This window comes from Thamnophis sirtalis, unplaced genomic scaffold (assembly GCF_051295495.1).
Source record: "Thamnophis sirtalis isolate CommonGarterSnake01/CBP01778 unplaced genomic scaffold, rThaSir2_p1.2 scaffold_3, whole genome shotgun sequence".
NCBI classification, from domain to species: Eukaryota; Metazoa; Chordata; class Lepidosauria; order Squamata; family Natricidae; genus Thamnophis; species Thamnophis sirtalis.
This window is the reverse complement of record NW_028261383.1, coordinates 12,450,421-12,468,385: the sequence shown is the minus strand read 5'-3', so window position 1 is coordinate 12,468,385 and position 17,965 is coordinate 12,450,421. Positions and strand designations below refer to the sequence as shown.

Sequence of the window (17,965 nt, the reverse complement as noted above, 5' to 3'; positions counted from 1 at the left end):
ACCAAATACATTTTCCCCATAAGCAATAATGTAATGAGTCACAAGGCAGCCGACACCACCAAATTGTAGTCTGTGCATTGAGTACTAAACAAACAAAGAATATCAGGACAAAAAACAATCTGTTTTGTGATTTTGCCTTGATCTAACTGGTGATATGCTCTCCAAAACCAATCTATAAGACGTCATAAAACTCTTATAGGTACAATGGTACCTTGGTATTCAACTGTTTTGAAACTCATCGGATTTGGTACTTAACGTGGAAATGTTGTCTCAGTACTCATCATTGATTTGGTACTCGGCACACAAGATAGAATTTGTCAGTGTTGGCTGCCTTGTGACCCATTACATTATTCCTAATGGGAAAAATGGTTTGGTACTCATCATTTGTGGTACTCATTGCATCTCCTGGAACTAATTTATGATGAGTACCGAGGTGTAGGGTTATTACAATGCATCATCTGGATGGTTCTTAGAACTGTGGTTACACGTGATTGCAAACTTCAGCAATTCTTTGCTTTTTCAGTGTTCCCAGGCATGAACAAGGACACGGGATGATACAATGTATAACCTGTAACATTTTGCTGCTTTGAATGTATAACATTTGATTCTTTCATTGTGTGAGAAAACATGCATATTCTCACAAACGCCAATGATGTAATTACTAACCAATTACTGTACCTTGGAGATTTGTTAACCAATAATGAAATAACATGTAAAGTAGGTGAGAACTGAGAAACTAAGAAACTATATAAATCCTGTCTGATGTTCAATAAAGTTGCTGTTGATTCTGATGCTGATCAATAAACTTTTGTTGATTTTGCTATCCATGGATTGGTTTCCTTTTCATTCATCTTCAGCCTTGGGAACCAATGCAACACCGAGGTACCACTGTAAGTCTTAATTTTAGTGTCTGTACTCTACAAGTGTAAAAATAGAAACTCTGTGAAATCTCAGCTTGTAAACAAGCCACAGGGCTTAATAAAGTTTAAGGTAGAGTCAAGAATTCCACAAAAGGTTCTACTGGCTTAATCTTCATTTGCATTCTTTGGAAGTCCTCCATTCCCCCCCTCTGCTGGCTCTGGTCCTGGTTTTGCTGGCTCTGGTCCTGGTTTTGCTGGCTCTGGTCCTGGTTTTGCTGGCTCTGGTCCTGGTCTTGCAACTAGTAGGCAAAAGATAAAAAAAGTTTGCAGAGTCCACAGGAGTCTTGAGCTCAGGAGGAAGGTAGACAAACAGGAGAAGACAACAGGTGGATGACTGAGCCAACCACCTGCAACTGGGGGCTGTTCTTATCAGGGAGATAGCAGTCAGCTAACCACTTGTTCCTCACGGGACACACTTCCCAAAGTAGTTTCCTAAATGAGTGAAAAGAGAAACCTTGCAACCAGTTAGTTTACAAACGTTTCTCAACACTAACCTAACCACACCACATCACCAAAACTGTTGTGGGCTGTTGGCCACCGGGCCCTCCAGCAGCTGAATCAGATTAGGAGGAGGAGGTGGCGTGGGAGTCAGGGTCAGCATCAAGGGAGGGGGGGAAGAGAGAGAGAGAGGAACACAGAGAGAACAGAGGGAGGGGGGAGAACAGAGAGTGGAACAGAGAGACAGAGGGAGGGAGGGAGGGAGAACAGAGGGAGAGAGAGGGGGGAGACAGGGAAAGAGAGAAAGGAACAGAGAGAGAGAGAGGGAGAGAGGAACAGGGAGAGAAAGAAAGAGAGGGATGGGGAGAGAGAAAGGGAGAGAGGAGCAGAGAGAGAGGAACAGGGAGAGAGGGGGAGGGAGGGGAGAGAGAGAGAGAGAGAGAGAGAGAGAGAGAGAGAGAGAGAGAGAGAGAGAGAGAGAGAGAGAGAGAGAGAGAGAGAGAGAGAGAGAGAGAGACTGGCTTGTCCATCAGCCTTGAGATGGAGGTGGCTGATGAGCCCCCAAGTCTGGAGGTGGCTGATGAGGAAGAGGAGGAACAGCTGTGTCCAGTGCCTGATGCATGGATGTGCAGAAGGCAGAAGAGAGGAGGGCAGTGGAAATCCATGGGTTGATCCTTGGGACAGAAGAGCCACAGCTGCTAGTGAAGCCCCACCCTAGTTCTGGGGATTAAAGGCAGGGGGTGGAGATGAGTAGATTAGCATTCATCTCCCTGCGGGACAGACTTGTTACCCTGAGATGAAAGAGAAACTTTTGGGCCAGGGCTGCTGGTGCCCCTAATAAAGAAATCATTGCTTCAACTACAGAGAATGTGTCATGTTTGGGGAAATGGGTCAGAACAAAAACATACACACAAGTCTTTCATCACTTGCATTCAGTTCAATAGCAACAACATGAATTACCCATAGCTTTCCTACCAATTTCAATAATCAAAACAAAGGGGGGAAGGGAAGAATCCTGGGTCAGGATTAATTACACTCTTTCTCTCCCACATTCTCTCTTTCTCAGTCATACAATCTTTCACAGCCCCATTGAAGCATGGGGGTCTTACTGGTCCCCCTTGCAATTCAGGGTTCTCTGGTCATCACCTACAAGAGCTAGTAGAGATCTGGAGGTGGCTCAGGGAGGTGCAGTCAGGGGAGGATGGGGAGGCAGAGCCTCACCACTGTCATCATGAAAAGAAAAGGAAATGTAAAAGGAAAAAGGCTGAGCTAGTTGCTCTTGCCTTCTTCCTTTTCCTTTTTTTTCTTTTCATGATGGCAGGCAAGAGCAGAGTTGAAATCCTCTGTGAAACACCTGGAAAAGGTGTGGGTGGGAGGGAGGGGGAGGAATTCAAACTTCATCCTCCTGGTGCAACTTTGTGTGTGTGTGTGTGTGTGTGTGTGTGTGTGTGTGTGTGTTTGAGGGGGGAGGGAGCATATTGAGACAGTTATTTAGTTTATGCACTATGTAACACTCTAATACTATGTCTTTGGGTCTTCTGAAATTTTAATTATCCAATCATAAGCAAAAACAATGTTTTCAGTAGAATGAATTTCCACTTCTACTTACACCTGCCGGCCAAAATGCTGCTAGTGGTATTGCTAACATGGGCTGAGGGGGAAAACCTAAATTTTCTGAATCCTGGTGCAACTTTGTGTGTGTGTGAGTGTGTGTGTGAGTGTGTGTGTGTGTGTGTGTTTGAGAGAGAGGGAGGGAGGGAGAGAGGGAGGAAGGAGGGGAAGGGAGAAGAAAAAGAAAGAAAAAAGGAAACTTATTTAGCAAATAAGTTTAGAAAAACAAATGCTGTTGCTTTAAATCGGAACTGAGCATGCCTGGCTGTGGAATTCTGGGAGTTGAAGTCCACAAGTCTAAAAAAAATGCTGCCTCACCAGCCATAAACCTCACCGCATGTCCTTGAGGTGGCTGGAATCCAGTCTGGCACCCAGCTTTGAACAATTGCCAAATTTAACAACAAAGGGTTTCACTCGCCCACACAAAAGAATTTGACGGGTACTCGCCAACCACGGAATGACTTGCAACTCTTTTGCTCAAGAACCGAATTCCTCTTACTACCTTCCAGGTCAAGTCACCCGAAAGTCCTCACCCTTTGGGCAAATGGCCCAATGCATGGCTCTTTTGGGACTGAGCCCTCCCGGCATCCCTTCATGACTCCTGGCTGCCTCACCAAATTGTTGGAGAATTGATACCTTACCCAGTTCACCCTCAGACGGGTTGATAAAAAACACCAGACTCCGTACCAATGGAGCTTCTGGAACAGAAAGACTCTCAAATAGCCTCCCAAAACTCCCAACGCTCCCTTTGAAAGGAGCTTCTCTTTGCAAAGGCAGCCTCTCAAGTGGAACTTTTGGAGGCTGTTTGGGAGGCTTTCTGCCTGAGAGGCTGCCTTCGCCACCTCCAAAAGCTCCATTGAGAGGACATGAGGAGGCCGAAGGGTGGGGCCAGCGGGTGGGCGGGTTAGACTTTCGAATGGCCTCTCAAACCGCCTCTAGAAGCTCCGTTTGCAAAGGAGTTTCTCTTTGCAAAGGCAGCCTCTCAAACAGAGTTTTTGGAGGCTGTTTGAGAGGCTTTCTGCCTGAGAGGCTGCCTTCGCCACCTCCAAAAGCTCCATTGAGAGGACATGAGGAGGCCGAAGGGTGGGGCCAGCGGGTGGGCAGGTTAGACTTTCGAATGGCCTCTCAAACCGCCTCCAGAAGCTCCGTTTGCAAAGGAGTTTCTCTTTGCAAAGGCAGCCTCTCAAACAGAGTTTTTGGAGGCTGAGAGGCTTTCTGTTTGAGAGGTTGCCTTTGCAGCCTCCAAAAGCTCTGTTTGAGAGGACATGTGGAGGCCTAAGGGTGGGGGCCAGCCGGTGGGTGGGGCTACACTTTCAAACAGAAAGCCTCTCAAACAGCCTCCAAAAGCTCCATTGGAGAGGCTGCCTTTGCAACTTCCAAAAGCTCCGTTTGCAAAGGAGCTGCTCTTTGCAAAGGCAGCCTCTGAAACTGCTCCTGCTGAATCAGGCTAATGTGCTGAAGCTGACCAGGCTGTTTGCTGCAAGGATGCTAGGCAGATGAATACCGATGGATACTGGTAGGCAGACGCCAAATTTTTTTTCCTTATTTCCCTCCCCCAAAACTAAGATGCGTCTTATATACTGAAAAATACGGTATATACATACATACTTACCAGTGGTGGGTTCCGGATCTCGTTCCAACCTGTATGGTTGGAACGGGTCTGGCGGCATTTACCTGGACGTGCGCAGTGCATGCGCACACATGCAGAGTGCACACATGCGTCGTACTGTCCAGAGACACCTCCATGAGCCTCCGTGACCTCCAGCTGCTCAGCAGAGCATTGTGCAGGAGCTGTATGCACTGTGCACGTGCCCGGAAGCGCTGAAAACTTTAAAGACAGGTAAGGAGCACGGGTGGGCGGGTGGGCCCTCCGGAGCACCATACCGGAATGGTAGCCACCAATGATACATACATACATACATACATACATACATACATACATACATACATACATACATAAAAGAAGAGACAGACATGTGATCTCTGGAACTTAAAAATATATTACCCACTTAACTTTCGTTAGTATGTATACATCAGTGGTGGGATACGACTGGTACGACCCAGTAAGGACATACTGGTGCCTGCTGGGAGCACCATGTACTATTCCGGTACAGTGCTCTAGAGCACCCACCCACACGCCTGCCCTCCTTACCTGTATTGGAGTCAATCAGGGCTTGTGCATGGAGCGTACAGAGCCTGTGCGATGCTCCGCCGAGCAGCTGGAGCATCGTGGGTGGTAAGTACGCATGCATGCACTGCGCAGGGGTTGCACGCGTGCACATGGTGGACGTCAGGCCCCGTTGCAGCATACCGGTTGCAATGGGATCCCGAACCCACCACTGGTATACATACCAGCTGGGCAGGCATGGCTCAGTGGTCATGTGACTGGGTGGGCGTGGCCAGCTCAACACTCAGGTTGATGGGCTCTTCGCCTTAGCTGTTACAATGTCATAAGGGTTAACGGGAGAGGCAGTTTCTGTAAGCAGGGCAATAAAGATTAGGCTAGAAACAACAACAGAATGCTTCCTTCCTGCCTTCCTTACAGGATTAGCCCTGTAAAGTGGAAAGAAACAAAAGGAGATTTCTTCCAACAACCGATTCTCCCAACTGCTTAGAAAGTTAACAACCGGTTCTCCCAGATAGGTGCAAACTGGCTGAATCCCACCACTGATACATACATAAAATATTTTGTTCCAGTATCAGAGATTTTATTTTTTCCCCTCTGATGAAAGACTGTGATCCTATGTCCCTGCACCCCCTACTTACCATTGAACCCATCTCACTTTCGTGGCTGGGGGCTGTAAGAGAGAGAGGAGAAAAATCAAGATTCAGAACAAAGTGAGGTGTCTCCTTTAGTCAGACAATATATCAAAGGATTCACACACAGTACAATACAATACAATATAATACAATAGCAGAGTTGGAAGGGACATTGGAGGTCTTCTAGTCCAACCCCCTGCCAAGCACAAGCAACAGAAAGTCCTGGGCTTCTCCCACATGTGTTCCTCCTTTAAAAACAAATATTAAGAGAATTTCCTTTTGCCATCCGTCACCTCACAACAACCCTCATCTAGAACAGGGGTTCTCAACCTTTTATTACGGACCCCCTTGAAATAACTTTTGTGGCCACAGAGCAGAGGTGGTACTCAGCAGGTTCTGACCAGTTTTGGAGAACCAGTAGTGGAAATTTTGAGTAGTTCAGAGAACCGGCGAATACCACCTCTGGCTGGCCCCGCCCCCTTCTATTCTCTGCCTCCCGAGTCCCAGCTGATCAGGAGAGAATGGGGATTTTGCAGTAACCCTTCCTCCCTCCCTTCCCCCCCCCTCTCCTCTCTCTCTCCCTCCCCTCTCTCCCTTCCCAGGGAGATTTGGCTACTGGCCAGATAACAAATTGTAATTTAAAAATGAATAAATACACTGGTCCATAACAAACTTTCTTCTATGTAGCAAAATTGCTTTTCGTGTTCACTCACTCGAGATTTTTTTCGCTGTGGCTCCAATGCATTTGGCTGCAAGACAAAATCCAGAAATTAGAGGTTCCCACTTCAGAGAGCCTCATTTCCCACTCGGCCTCTGGTACATGGGATGTTCAGCGCCTTGGCGCTTCCTCAAGCAGCATCAGAAAACCGTGAGGGCAGACTGGGAAGTCAGAAAACCATGCCAGGAGGAGGAAGTGCCCCCTAAATCCATGGGCACGGACATATCATTGGCTGACCTTGATGGATTTAAAGAAGCTAAGCAGGATCAATGCTGATTAGTGCTTGGAGTGATCACTTTCAGCCGGCAGGCCTTGGATTTCTTGGTGGTCTCCCATCCCAGCACTAATAAAACCTGGCTCTCTTTTGTTTCTTAAAGCCTCCCAAATTTGGCTCAATGATGCTACTAGTTAGGCAGAAAAACTCCCAGTTGGCAAACCAAAACAACCAAGCTAAAGGCAAGCCAAACACAACCTTATGATTTAGGTTGAGAATGTTTCTCAACCCTGGAAGCTTATAGGGACTTCAATTCCCAGAATTCCCCACCCAGAAGTCCCTGAGCCCCCAAATGCCAAGGCTGAGAAACAATGGCTTAGTGGCCTTAGGGTCTGTAGAGAGTCTCAGTCATCCAGGTCATGGTTGTCCCAAAGGTGATTTTTTTTCAGGAGGCAACTGGACTTCCTTGTTTTTATTTTGAAGACCTTTCCCTTCTCATCCAAGAAGCTCCTTCAGGTCTAACACGTTAGTGGGGAATGGAAGGATTTCTATTCGCTGTCTGCAAGGAATAGAAATCCTTCCATTCCCCACTAATGTGTTAGACCTGAAGGAGCTTCTTGGATGAGAAGGGAAAGGTCTTCAAAAGAAAAAACAAGAAAGTCCCGTTGCCTCCTGAAAAAAGCACCTTTGGGACAACCACGACCTGGATGACTGAGAATTTTCTACAAACCTTTGGCTATACAATTTTGGATGAACATCCTTTGAACGATGTGGGAGAAGGAATGGATTTCTAGAAGAAACATTGCAGACTAGAGGAACCAGGAGCACTACTCAGGTGACCCCGAGGACACCCCCCCCAAGTGCTTCAACGACCCTCTAAAACAGCGGTCACCAACTGGTGGTTCATGGACCACTGGTGATGAGAAAAATTTGGTGGTCCAAAGAAAAATCTTTGCATTTTTTATATTGCACTAAATCAGGGATCCTCAAACTACGGCCCCTGGGCTGGATACTGCTGGCCAAAGCAATGAATCCCGCTTGCTGATGAGATGGGGTCCTTCAGGCACTTAGGTGGCTGCCTGTTTAGTAGCTCCAGCCCTTCCCTGGGAGTCCAGGTGCTTCAGTGAGCAGCACATGAAACTTCGCCCGGGCTCCTCGAGAGACAGAGTTTGCAGGGGGCCAATCGAGCAAAACAAATTTTGGGCTCAATTGTCGTAAATCAAGGACTAGTTGTCAGAGTATGTTGCATAAATTCCAATCCAGAAGCTCACACAGATAACTAATGCAGCAGCATTCATTAACTTCTTTATATACATAAGAATAGATGAATAAATGTACAATACCAACAGGTGGTTCTTCCAAGTAAACACAAGGCAGGAGAGGTACAGGCAAACACAAGCAGTTAGTTTCCTTTTAGCAAGCCCAGACAGACTGTTAAGTTTACTTCACACAGCAGCAGACTGCTTAGGTTTCTGATTCAATTCTCTGCAGATTCAGATCTGTTTAAACTCCCATTGGCTGACTTAGTTGCTATACCTATTCATTGGCTGACTTTATTCCCATGTTTCTCCCGGTCATGAATATTTTAATACTAGCTGTACCTGGTTTTGGGGCCTAGAAGTTGGCAGCCTGCACTTTTTGTGAATGGTGTATCCTGTGCCCACCAAAGAGTTACTTACGGTTGTAGAAGATCACCGCCACAATGAGGAGCACAACCAACACAATTGCCACGACTCCAGCCACAAGCCCCACGACATTGGCTGTTTTGGAGAAAGGGTAAAATGATTGGAGGAGCCCTGGGATTTATCTTCCCTTGGAATGAGCCAAGGGACAGTGCTCTAAAATTTTCTTGATAGTAGGTGCAGAACATCTGATCCTGGGAGGGGAAGGCATATGTGTGGACACATATGTTCTGAACAAGGCTTTCCAAGAGCATAAAGTAAACTCCTGGTTCCGACAAAAAACCCTTTTATTAATGGACTGTGAATTGTGCTCATTTACATCCAACAAAGCCTTTCAAGGGAGGATTTACAGTCACAGACCTTCTCTGGCTTGGAGAGCTGAGAGACCGATATCTGCTAAAGTTGGCAAGGAGTCTCGGAGAGTCATGAACCAATTAAGCGAACTCCTGCAAACTCCACTCCCCTTTCGCTCCTCTTTTATTTCCTCTGGGAGGGGCCATTCATCGTACACCTGTGGTCCTATTCCCAAGCCGATCTGTGTTCTTTAGCTGTTCCCTTCGTCTGGCAACTCTGCGCATGCACTCACTGGGAACAGGCTCCAGCTGTTTGTCTGCCTCACTGAGGTCTGACTAAAGACAGCTGATAACTGGCATATGGCCCTGGCCCCCTCTCTGCCTCCAACACAGAGTCCTCATCAGAGCCTTCCCCAGACTCCAGGACTGGCCCAGGTTCCTCCCCAACCTCCTCACTGTCTGAATCTGCTGCCAGTTCTGCTGGCCACCGGTGGGCCACAACAGATTCAGGGAGATGATGGATTTGCCCAAGAGAAGCCAAACATCTTTCTGGGATGGTTTAAATTGGATGCCTGCATCTGAGCTGGAGGTGGATTGGATGACCTCAAGGGACCCTTCTAACTCATGGGTTCTGATATGCAGTCAAAACGTTTCTGCCTTTCCATACGATCAACCTTCCTCCCCTCCCCACACACATCTCCATTCTTCTGGCATCCCACAGGAGTCAGGTTTTACATACCACCAACCTTCCTTGCTCCTAATAAAGGATTGACAGCAAAAGAGAGAGCAGCTGTGAGGGAGGACGGGATGATGTTTGCATGCACAGCCTAAATCCTGCGCATGCACAAATGAAACTTTGTGCACTTGCCTGCAGCTTGCATGGCCCGGTTTCCAACGGGCTGTGGCCCAGTACTGGTCTGTGGTCTGGGGCTTAGGGAACCCTGCTATGAACTTTCTGCTCCCTCAGATGGCATTAAGCCATCAGCTCAAATTTGCATAAAGATATAGATGACCAAGCCATGATGCGGTGGCTCAGTGGTTAAGGCACTGAGCTTGTCGATCAGAAAGGTTAGCAGTTTGGCAGTTCGAATCCCTAGCACTGCGTAGCAGAGTGAGCTCCCATTTCTTGTCCCAGCTTCTGCCAACCTAGCAGTTCGAAAGCATGTAAAAAATGCAAGTAGAAAAATAGGGCCCACCTTTGATGGGAAAGTAACAGCGTTCCGTGCGCCTTTGGCATTTAGTCATGCCGGCCACATGACCACGGAGACGTCTTCGGACAGCGCTGGCTCTTCGGCTTTGAAACGGAGATGAGCACTGCCCCCTAGAGTCGGGAATGACTAGCACATATGTACGAGGGGAACCTTTATCTTTGACTTTATAGGTGACCAAACACATTGGATATGGTCAAGGGTTCATTTGAACCTAAGGTAGGGTCTTTCGGGGCCTGGCATGTTGAGTGAATTCAACCCGTGGCCAATTTAATAGCAATAGAACTTTGTCTTATATACCGTTTCACAGTGCTTTACAGCCCTCTTTAAGCGGTTTACAGAGCCAGCCTGTTGATCCCAACAATCTGGGTCCTCACTTTACTGACTCCGGAAGGATGGAGTCAACCTTGAGCCCTTGAGAATCGAAGGCTGGCAGCCAGCAGAAGTAGCCTGCAGTACCACATTCTAACCACTGTGCCACCACGACTCTTCATTTAAGGTCTACAGCATCAGGTGAACCTGGTAAAGGAGGAAACTCCATCACCACGTTCATTACTTTGTATGACCATTCAAGGGACAAGTTTGCCCACATTCGACTGGTACCCCCACCCCTGTTCTCTCACCAGGTTCCTCCCAGGCCACGATCAGAGGCTCCGGCAGCCCAGCATGTTCCACATAGCAGCGATAATAATCCCTCTTCTTGATGTCAACCTTGATGCTCAGCCAGGTGTGGTAGGTCCCGTCTGAGTTTGGAAGAACATCTGTCCCGAAGGTGCCTTTCTCACAGACTTTTCCATCCTTCCTCCAGGTGACATTCACCTCTTTGGGATAGAAGCCGTAGACTCTGCAGATGAGGGTCTCCAGGCCCTTGTACTGGATCTTGTGCGTTACTTTAGCCACTGGGGGTTCTGTAGAGAACACAACTCTGGAATATTTTAACACTGCACATGTGTAGCCTGGGGGACACCGTACTACAGGTTGAGCACTATTGTTCTGACCAGGCTCCCAAACACGAGAAACCCTCTGTAGCTAAATCAATGATTCCTTTATTAGGAGTGCCAGCAGCCCCGGCAAAAAGTCTCTCTCTTACACACACACAGCAGGCTAATAAGTCTGTCCGGCAGGGAGATGAATAATCTGCCACACCTATTCCTATCCGCCCCCTGCCTTTTATCCCCAGAGCTAAGGTGGGACTTTGCTAACAGCAGTGGCTCTTCCATCCCAAGGATCAGCCTATAGATTTCCACTGCTCTCCTCTCCTCTCCCCTCTACGCATCCGCTCGTCAGACACTGGACCCAGCTGTTTCTCCTCTTCCTCATCAGCCCATCCAGACCAGGGGGCTGTTGACTCTCCATCTGGGGACTGATGGACAGCCCAGGCTCCACCTCTGTCTCTGTCTCTCCCAGCTCCATTCCCTCTTCCCCCTCGGAGCTCTCTGATTGCCTTGATGCTGGCCATGATTCCCACATCGCCTCTTCATTGACTGCTGGAGGGGCCAACAGCTGACAGGCCACAATAGCTATCATGTGACATTACCAACCCTTGGCTCCCTCCTTCCAGCCTCACCTTTCCTCAGAAGGGAGTCCTTTCCATACTTGACACACTTCTGAAGGAGCTCAATACATTTGTTCTCCAAACAGTCCTTCTTGCTAAGGGCGATCAAAGGCTCAGCTTCCCACCGCCTCTTGGTCTGCTGAGCATGGACGTTGGCTGCAATCCAGGAAAGGGTCTTCTCATCCAAGCTGATGAAGTCTTCCCCATCATAGCCATACTGGTAAACGCCCTGCTTCTGACCTTCATCGCTCAGCCTGCAGCCGATCACATTCTGCCAGCTGTGAAACCCTGCTGAGAAAATGGGCAGGCAGCTGAAAGGTGACATCACAGGAAGGTCAGATAACCATCTATGGAGATTCTCTGTCATCCATGGTTGTCCCAAAGGTGCTTTTTTCAAGAGGCAACTGGACTTTCTGGTTTTTTTTCTTTGAAGACGTTTCACTTCTCACCCAAGAAGCTTCGTCAGCTCTGACTGGATGGTGGAGAATGGAAGGATTTATACTCCTTGCAGGCAGCTGATCATTTGCATTCCCTTACGGAGTCATTGATGCCACTTGGAGGTTTGTCTGTATCCTCAGGGTCACCTGAGCAGTGCAAGTGGGTGTGGATGTTTTTGGCTGCAGAAAGCGCAGCTCCACAACACAGTCCTTTCAGCAATTCCACCCCCCATTTGCACTACTCAGGAAACAGACAAACCTCCAAGTGGTCTCAACAACTCTGTAAAAGAATGCAAACGACCAGCGTCTGCAAGGAATATGAATCCTTTCGCTCCCCACCATCCAGTCAGAGATGCAGAAGGTTCTGGGATGAGAAGCGAAACGTCTTCAAAGAAAAACAAGAAAGTCCAGTTGCCTCCATGTCCCTATTTTTCTCATCCTTTTTGTGGTCCCCTCCCCCACTTTGGCATTTGAGAATGTACAGATTGAGAAGTATTTAGGGGATAGTTTTGTAAATAGCCAGTTGCTGTTGGATGAGAAGCTAAATGTCTTCAAGGAAAATGTTGTATCTGTCTGCCCCGTGCCAACTCAAGTGAAGCGGTTGACGTGATGTGTCAGTGCCTGGAAGCTGTTAGGGTCTGGATGGGGGTTAACAAGCTTGCACTCAATCCAGACAAGACCGAGTGGCTGGTGTGTTTCCCTCCCAACAGTTGGCCAAGTATTCCATCTCTCAGGCTGGGGGTCAAACAGTACGCCCCTCAGACAGGGTTCGCAATTTGGGAGTCCTCCTGGACCCACAGCTGACTTTAGAACACCATCTGTTGGCTGTGACCAGGGGGGCATTTGCCCAGGTTCGCCTAGTGCACCAATTGCGTCCCTACCTGAACCGGGAGGCCCTCGCATCAGTCACTTGTGCCCTTGTGACCTCGACTGGACTACTGCAATGCGCTCTACATGGGGCAGCCCTTGAAGAGCATTCGGAGACTTCAGCTTGTCCAGAATGCAGACACGTGAGCGATTGTGGGTGCACCCCAGTACACCCACGTCACACCTATCCTCCGCGAGCTGCACTAGCTGCCTATTGGTCTTCGGATACGCTTCAAGGTGCTAATCGTCACTTATAAAGCCCTTCATGGTATTGGACCTGGGTACTTGAGAGACCACCTGCTGCCAATTACCTCCAACAGACCTATTGGATCCCACAGATTAGGCCTCCTCCGAATTCCATCCGCCGGCCAATGCCGATTGGCGACCACCTGGAGGAGGGCCTTCTCTGTGGCTGCTCCGGCCCTCTGGAACGAGCTCCCCGTGGAGATTCGGACCCTCACCACCCTTCAGGCTTTCCGCAAAGCCCTTAAAACCTGGTTGTTCCGACAGGCCTGGGGCTGACAGGTGCCCCGCCCCTGCTCGAATTGAGTGCCTCGAATTGGTTGTGGAGTGTCTTTTAAAATTGTTTGTAGTTGTTTGTCCGTTGTTTTCCCTCTTGTTTGTATTCCCCCCTGCTACTTTGGTTTGTGAGCCGCCCTGAGTCCCTCTGGGAATAGGGCGGCATAGAAATGCAATAAATCAAATCAAATCAAATCAAAGTTCAGTTGTCTTTTTAAAAAAAACACCTATGGGATAAACATCTGTACCTTATAACAAAGGACAATCCTTCATTTTAGAAAGCTGAGATTTACTGATCCTTTAAAAAAACAAACGTACTGTCGTCTTTTATTTTGTCCTTTTCAATTTTGCCATACAAAGGGTACCCCTTAATTCAGTCTTCCACATTCATGCACAAAATAAGGGCAGTATGTTGTTAGTTGCGAAGTCATGTCCGAACCATTGTGACCCCATGGACAACGTTCCTCCAGGCCTTCCTGTCCTCTACCATCCTCTGGAGTCCACTTAAGCTCACGTTTGACTGCTTCGGTGACTCCATCCAGCCACCTCCTTCTCTGTCGTCTCCTTCTTCTTTTGCCCTCCATCTTTCCCAGCATGAGTCCTTCCTTCTCATTAGGTGGCCAAAGTGTTTTACACATACCGTTTCAGATATTTTGATTAGGATACACACAAGTCCATTTTCCTTGCTACTATTTCCTACCCATCCAGACCCCTCCTGGGGAAGGCCAAAAACCCATGGCCCCCAACCCCTCCTTGCACCCCAGCATGCCTTACCTCTGCTGGAGTTGTGGTAGATGAGCAAAACGTGGAGTTCATTCCTGAACCTCGGCTCCGTGCTGTTCACTGTCCGAGATGTCGTGTCCCAGAAATGAGAGTCCTCCTCCCTCATATTCAGGAGCCAGGCCACTTGAGGCAACATCCTTCGGGTGGTGGTGTCAAAACGGGCGGCCAGTTGGTCGTCTACATATACCACCACAATGTACTGGGCCCCGTCCTGGCTGGAGCCCATGAACAATGTGTAGAAAATGTGTAATGAATGGAAAGAGGAGCCTGAAAAGAGCAGGGGGGGAGATAATTTTGGAGAGGGATGTCTCAATCTTGGGTACCTACAGAGGTGTATCAGGAAAGATGTTCTGATGGCCCAATATGAGGATGGACTGAGGTTTTTGGTGCTCTCTGAGCTTGGTTGTTTTCTTGGAGATGTTTCATTAACCAAACTAGGTAACGTCATAGAATAGAGTAGAGTAGAGTAGAGTAGAGTAGAGTAGAGTAGAGTAGAGTAGAGTAGAGTAGAGTAGAGTAGAGTAGAGTAGAGTAGAGTAGAGTAGAGTAGCGTAGCATAGCATAGCATAGCATAGCACAGCATAGAATTCTTTATAGGCCAAGTGTGATTGGACACACAAGGAATTTGTCTTTGGTGCAGATGCATTTATCAAGAATCATAAGGTACAGTACTTAATGATAGCCGTAGGGTACAAATAAGCAATAAGCAATATAAATATATAAGCAACAAAGTTACAGCCCTGCAGTCATAAGTGGAGGAGATGGGTGATAGGAACGATGAGCAGATTAATAGTAATAGTAATGCAGCTTTAGTGAATGGTTTGACATTGGTGAGGGAATTATTTGTTTAGCAGAGTGATGGCATTTGGAGGAAAATGTTCTTGTTGTCTTGGTGTGCATTGCTCTACAGCATAGTTTTGAGGGTAGGCGTTGAAACAATTTATGTCCAGGATGTGGAGGGTCTGTAAATATTTTCACGGCCCTCTCCAGACATCATCCTTAGTGAAGTGTCTCTGCATTTCCTGCGTCGAAGGAGGAGAACACATCTTTCTCTTTCTGTCCTGGCCAATTTTTACAGAGGCATGATTTTAATAAACTGCACCACTGTTTGGTTTGGTGGCTGCAGCGCCTCAGATAGAAAGTCCATACAGAGAGTGGTAAGGACAACCGAGAAGATAATAGGAAGCTCACTTCCTGTTATTCAGGATACTGCTTATAAGGGCTATGTGCTTAGATCTCAAAGCATTGTTAGAGACCCCACACACCCACTTCACGGTCTGTTTTCTATTGCTCCCCTCTGGGAGGAGGTTTCGAAGCATCTCTAGCAGGACTATCAGATTCTGTAAAAGCTTTCTTCCTTATGCCATCCGTCTGGTAAATTCGCAAGATTCGCTTTTCTTGCTATAATCTTGTTTTCTGGTTCTTGTTGATTAGTCAGGTTTGCTGTTATAGAAATGGCTAGTATTGTGATGGTGAACCTATGGCATTCATGCCACAGCTGGCACACGGACTCATCTCTGCGGGCATGTGAGTTGCCACCTAGGTCAGCTGCACTGAGCATGGGCATCTGCCTCCAACCAGTCCGCTGATTTTCAGGTCTCTGCTGGGAGACGCGCACATGCATGAAGGGTGGGGGGGGTCACGCACACATGCTCAGGGGATGTGGCATCGCACCCCCTCAACTCCCGTTTTTGGTTCCAGGAGGCTTCAGGGAGGTCTCCTAGCACCAAAATGGGGGTTTGGGAGCACATGCGCAGGGGAAGTGCAGGGGGTCAGGCGCATGTGCAGGGCCTCTGGGGGGAGTAATTAGATTATGGGTGTCAGCACACACAGGTGCTTTTGGCCCCCAAGGGAAAAAGGGTTCACCATCCCTGGGCTAGTGTATACTGTTGTATAAAAGTAAAAAGTTGAGATTGTAATGTTGTTACCTTCGATTGTGCCAAAGAGAGTTGGAAGTCAATGCCTTTTCTTCCTTTTTCCCATCCCAACCCACATTTTCTCTTTTCTCCCTTTTTCCTCCCCCCCCCCACTTTTCCATTATTTTTTATTTTCCTTTGTATCTTTGGTTTCAATTAAAACAAAATTGAAAATCAAAGAAAACAAGGAAGCTCAGAGAGCACCAAGGACCCCTCAACCCTGGACTACAAATATTCTCCTTTAGAGGAGGGACTAGATGCCCTCTAGTAAACTTTCAGTTCTACCACAGGCTAACTATGCCAAAGGCCTTCAGCCAGACGAAAACGTGTATTTATTTCCGATTGATAGGATGCCAACCGGGCGAAGCCTCTGGAACCCGCTGCCACAGGACAACCCAGCTGCCCGCTTCAGATCTCCTTAGCGCCGCCCCCTCCGGCCACTCACCTGCGCATCCTCCCCGCAGCAACAGGGTCGCCGCCGCGGACAGAAGCCCCAACCGGGCTACCGGGAGCCCCATCCGGACCCAGACGCCGAAGGGCAGCCCCGATCAGTTTGGCGGCCAAGGAGAAAGTCTGTGAAGGACGCCGGAGGGGCTGAGCGCTGGAAAGTGAAAGTGGCGCGGTCGTCATCGGCGGAGGTCCCAGCGCCGAAGCTGCCTTGTGGGGAGAAGGAAAGGTGACCACTCAGAGAGGCAGGAAAGGGAAGGAGCCGGAGCCAAATGAGGCTTCGGGGCAAAAAATGCCCCGAGCGCGTATAGAATAATAAGGCTGGGAGGGACCTTGGAGGTTTTCTAGTCCAACCCCTTAGTTGGTGAACCAGGCGTCGTGGGAAGGGCCTTTGTAGAGGAGCGGGTCAGCTCAGGGTAAACAAGAGCGGTCTGGAATTCGGGCGTTCTTTGAATCCAGGTAATTGAAAAAATGAAATCCTTCCCTTTCTCACCTGCCGGGTCTTCCCGCTTCTTTCCTCCCCCGTTGCTGGCTTTCCACGACGCTAGTCCGCCAAATACTTTCGGCAGCAGGAAATGGATTTGGCGCTGTGAACGGCCCTTTGATCCGCGGCGTTACGCGCCAGCTCTTCCCCGCGGGAGCCTGTCAATGGGGGCGCAGGGGGGGGGGAAGGGAGCGCTGTCCGGGCCTACCTCCCCCCTCTCCGAAACGCCTCCTTCCTTCGCCAGTAAACCGCTTCCTTCCCTGGCGCTTCACCACGCCTCATTTAAGGAGTTGCTGTGTTTTTTCCGTTTGTGATTCTGAGCCAGGAGTGAAAGTGAAAGTGGCAGGAGAACTTTCAGAGCTCTGCTTGCCGCCTCTTCCTCCTCCCCTCCCCCCACCAATCAGAAAAGTCTCCGGGCGAGGTCTTTGAGGGGGGGAGGGGCGTCTTCTGGGGGCGATCCAGCTTCCAGAGCTGGTTTTCAGGAGCTGCAGATCCTCCCCTTCCCCAATTCTGCCCTTCGCCTTCTTCCCTTTCCACGCTCCTCCTGGCTCTTCCTGTCTATTTGGCTCTCGGGTGGTGTCAGAACTCAGCCGGGGCTGCCCCTCTACCTTACCATGCTCTGAACAGGACCCAGAAGCCGCCTGACAACCAGTGCAACTCACAGAGCAGAGGTATAAAGCGTGTTGTTTGGGAAACGCACATCACTGCCTGTGCCACTTCATTTCGCACCAGCTGAAGCTTCCGGAAACTCTTCAAGGGCAGCCCTGTATAGAGTGCATTGCAGTAGTCCAACTAAGAAGTGGATAGAACATCAGTGATTGTGAGCAGAATCCCTCAATCTAGGAATGGGTGCAATTAACACACAAGACAAAATCCAACGAAAGCCTTTGTTACAGGGGAAGACTTACATGCACCAGATTCCTTAACACCGGTGGTGTGTTTTGGCCCTCTGAGCTTATGCCCAGAACCTGGACAGAGAGCCCCGGGCCTTTGGCTGCTGCTGCTAAACCCTAGGTTGGTCAACAAGAAGGAATTAAGAAATCCTAAATCTGAATTCTTGGCTGGAACAAAGAGAGACCCAACCTAGAATTAAGGAGAAATTTCCTGCCAGTG

At 48.6% G+C, this 17,965-nt stretch overlaps 2 protein-coding genes and 1 long non-coding RNA gene across 8 annotated transcripts in view; 1 reads left to right on the top strand and 2 right to left on the bottom strand.

Annotated features, from left to right (window-relative positions):
- The window catches only part of LOC106552957 (major histocompatibility complex class I-related protein 1-like), a 554,120-nt gene that overhangs the window by 302,952 nt on the left and 233,203 nt on the right, over nt 1-17,965 (top strand). The gene's annotated exons all lie outside the window — the stretch shown is intronic.
- LOC148047199 (uncharacterized) lies at nt 726-6,264 on the bottom strand. Its single transcript, XR_015696109.1, has 2 exons — nt 5,736-6,264; nt 726-1,159 (listed from the first exon to the last, which is right to left on the bottom strand). It is a non-coding gene; the product is annotated as an uncharacterized LOC148047199 (long non-coding RNA).
- On the bottom strand, nt 6,394-17,199 carry LOC106539702 (DLA class I histocompatibility antigen, A9/A9 alpha chain). 5 transcript variants are annotated; one of them, XM_087711282.1, is made up of 7 exons: nt 16,862-17,199; nt 16,367-16,578; nt 13,997-14,272; nt 11,412-11,690; nt 10,468-10,752; nt 8,341-8,421; nt 6,394-6,478 (listed from the first exon to the last, which is right to left on the bottom strand). In XM_087711282.1, the coding sequence occupies exons 2-7, from the start codon at nt 16,437-16,439 to the stop codon at nt 6,435-6,437; spliced, it is 1,038 nt and encodes a 345-aa protein (XP_087567408.1). In that variant the 5' UTR covers nt 16,440-16,578; nt 16,862-17,199; the 3' UTR covers nt 6,394-6,434. The 5 variants fall into 5 exon arrangements, with proteins under 5 accessions (XP_087567408.1, XP_087567409.1, XP_087567410.1 ...); XM_087711283.1 differs by having other exon boundaries at nt 16,367-16,574; XM_087711284.1 differs by having other exon boundaries at nt 6,396-6,478; nt 11,412-11,687; nt 16,862-17,198.

Bases quoted from the DNA above. Each gene is read 5' to 3' on its own strand.
- LOC106539702 (XM_087711280.1), bottom strand. From the start codon at position 14,651: ATGCATCTGCACCAAAGACAAATTCCTTGTGTGTCCAATCACACTTGG. The intron at 11,691-13,996 runs GTAAGGCATGCT...CCATTTTCTCAG, and splicing joins CTACCACAACTCCAGCAGAG to CAGGGTTTCACAGCTGGCAG. The intron at 6,479-8,340 runs GTAAGTAACTCT...TTTGTCTTGCAG, and splicing joins GGCGGTGATCTTCTACAACC to CCAAATGCATTGGAGCCACA.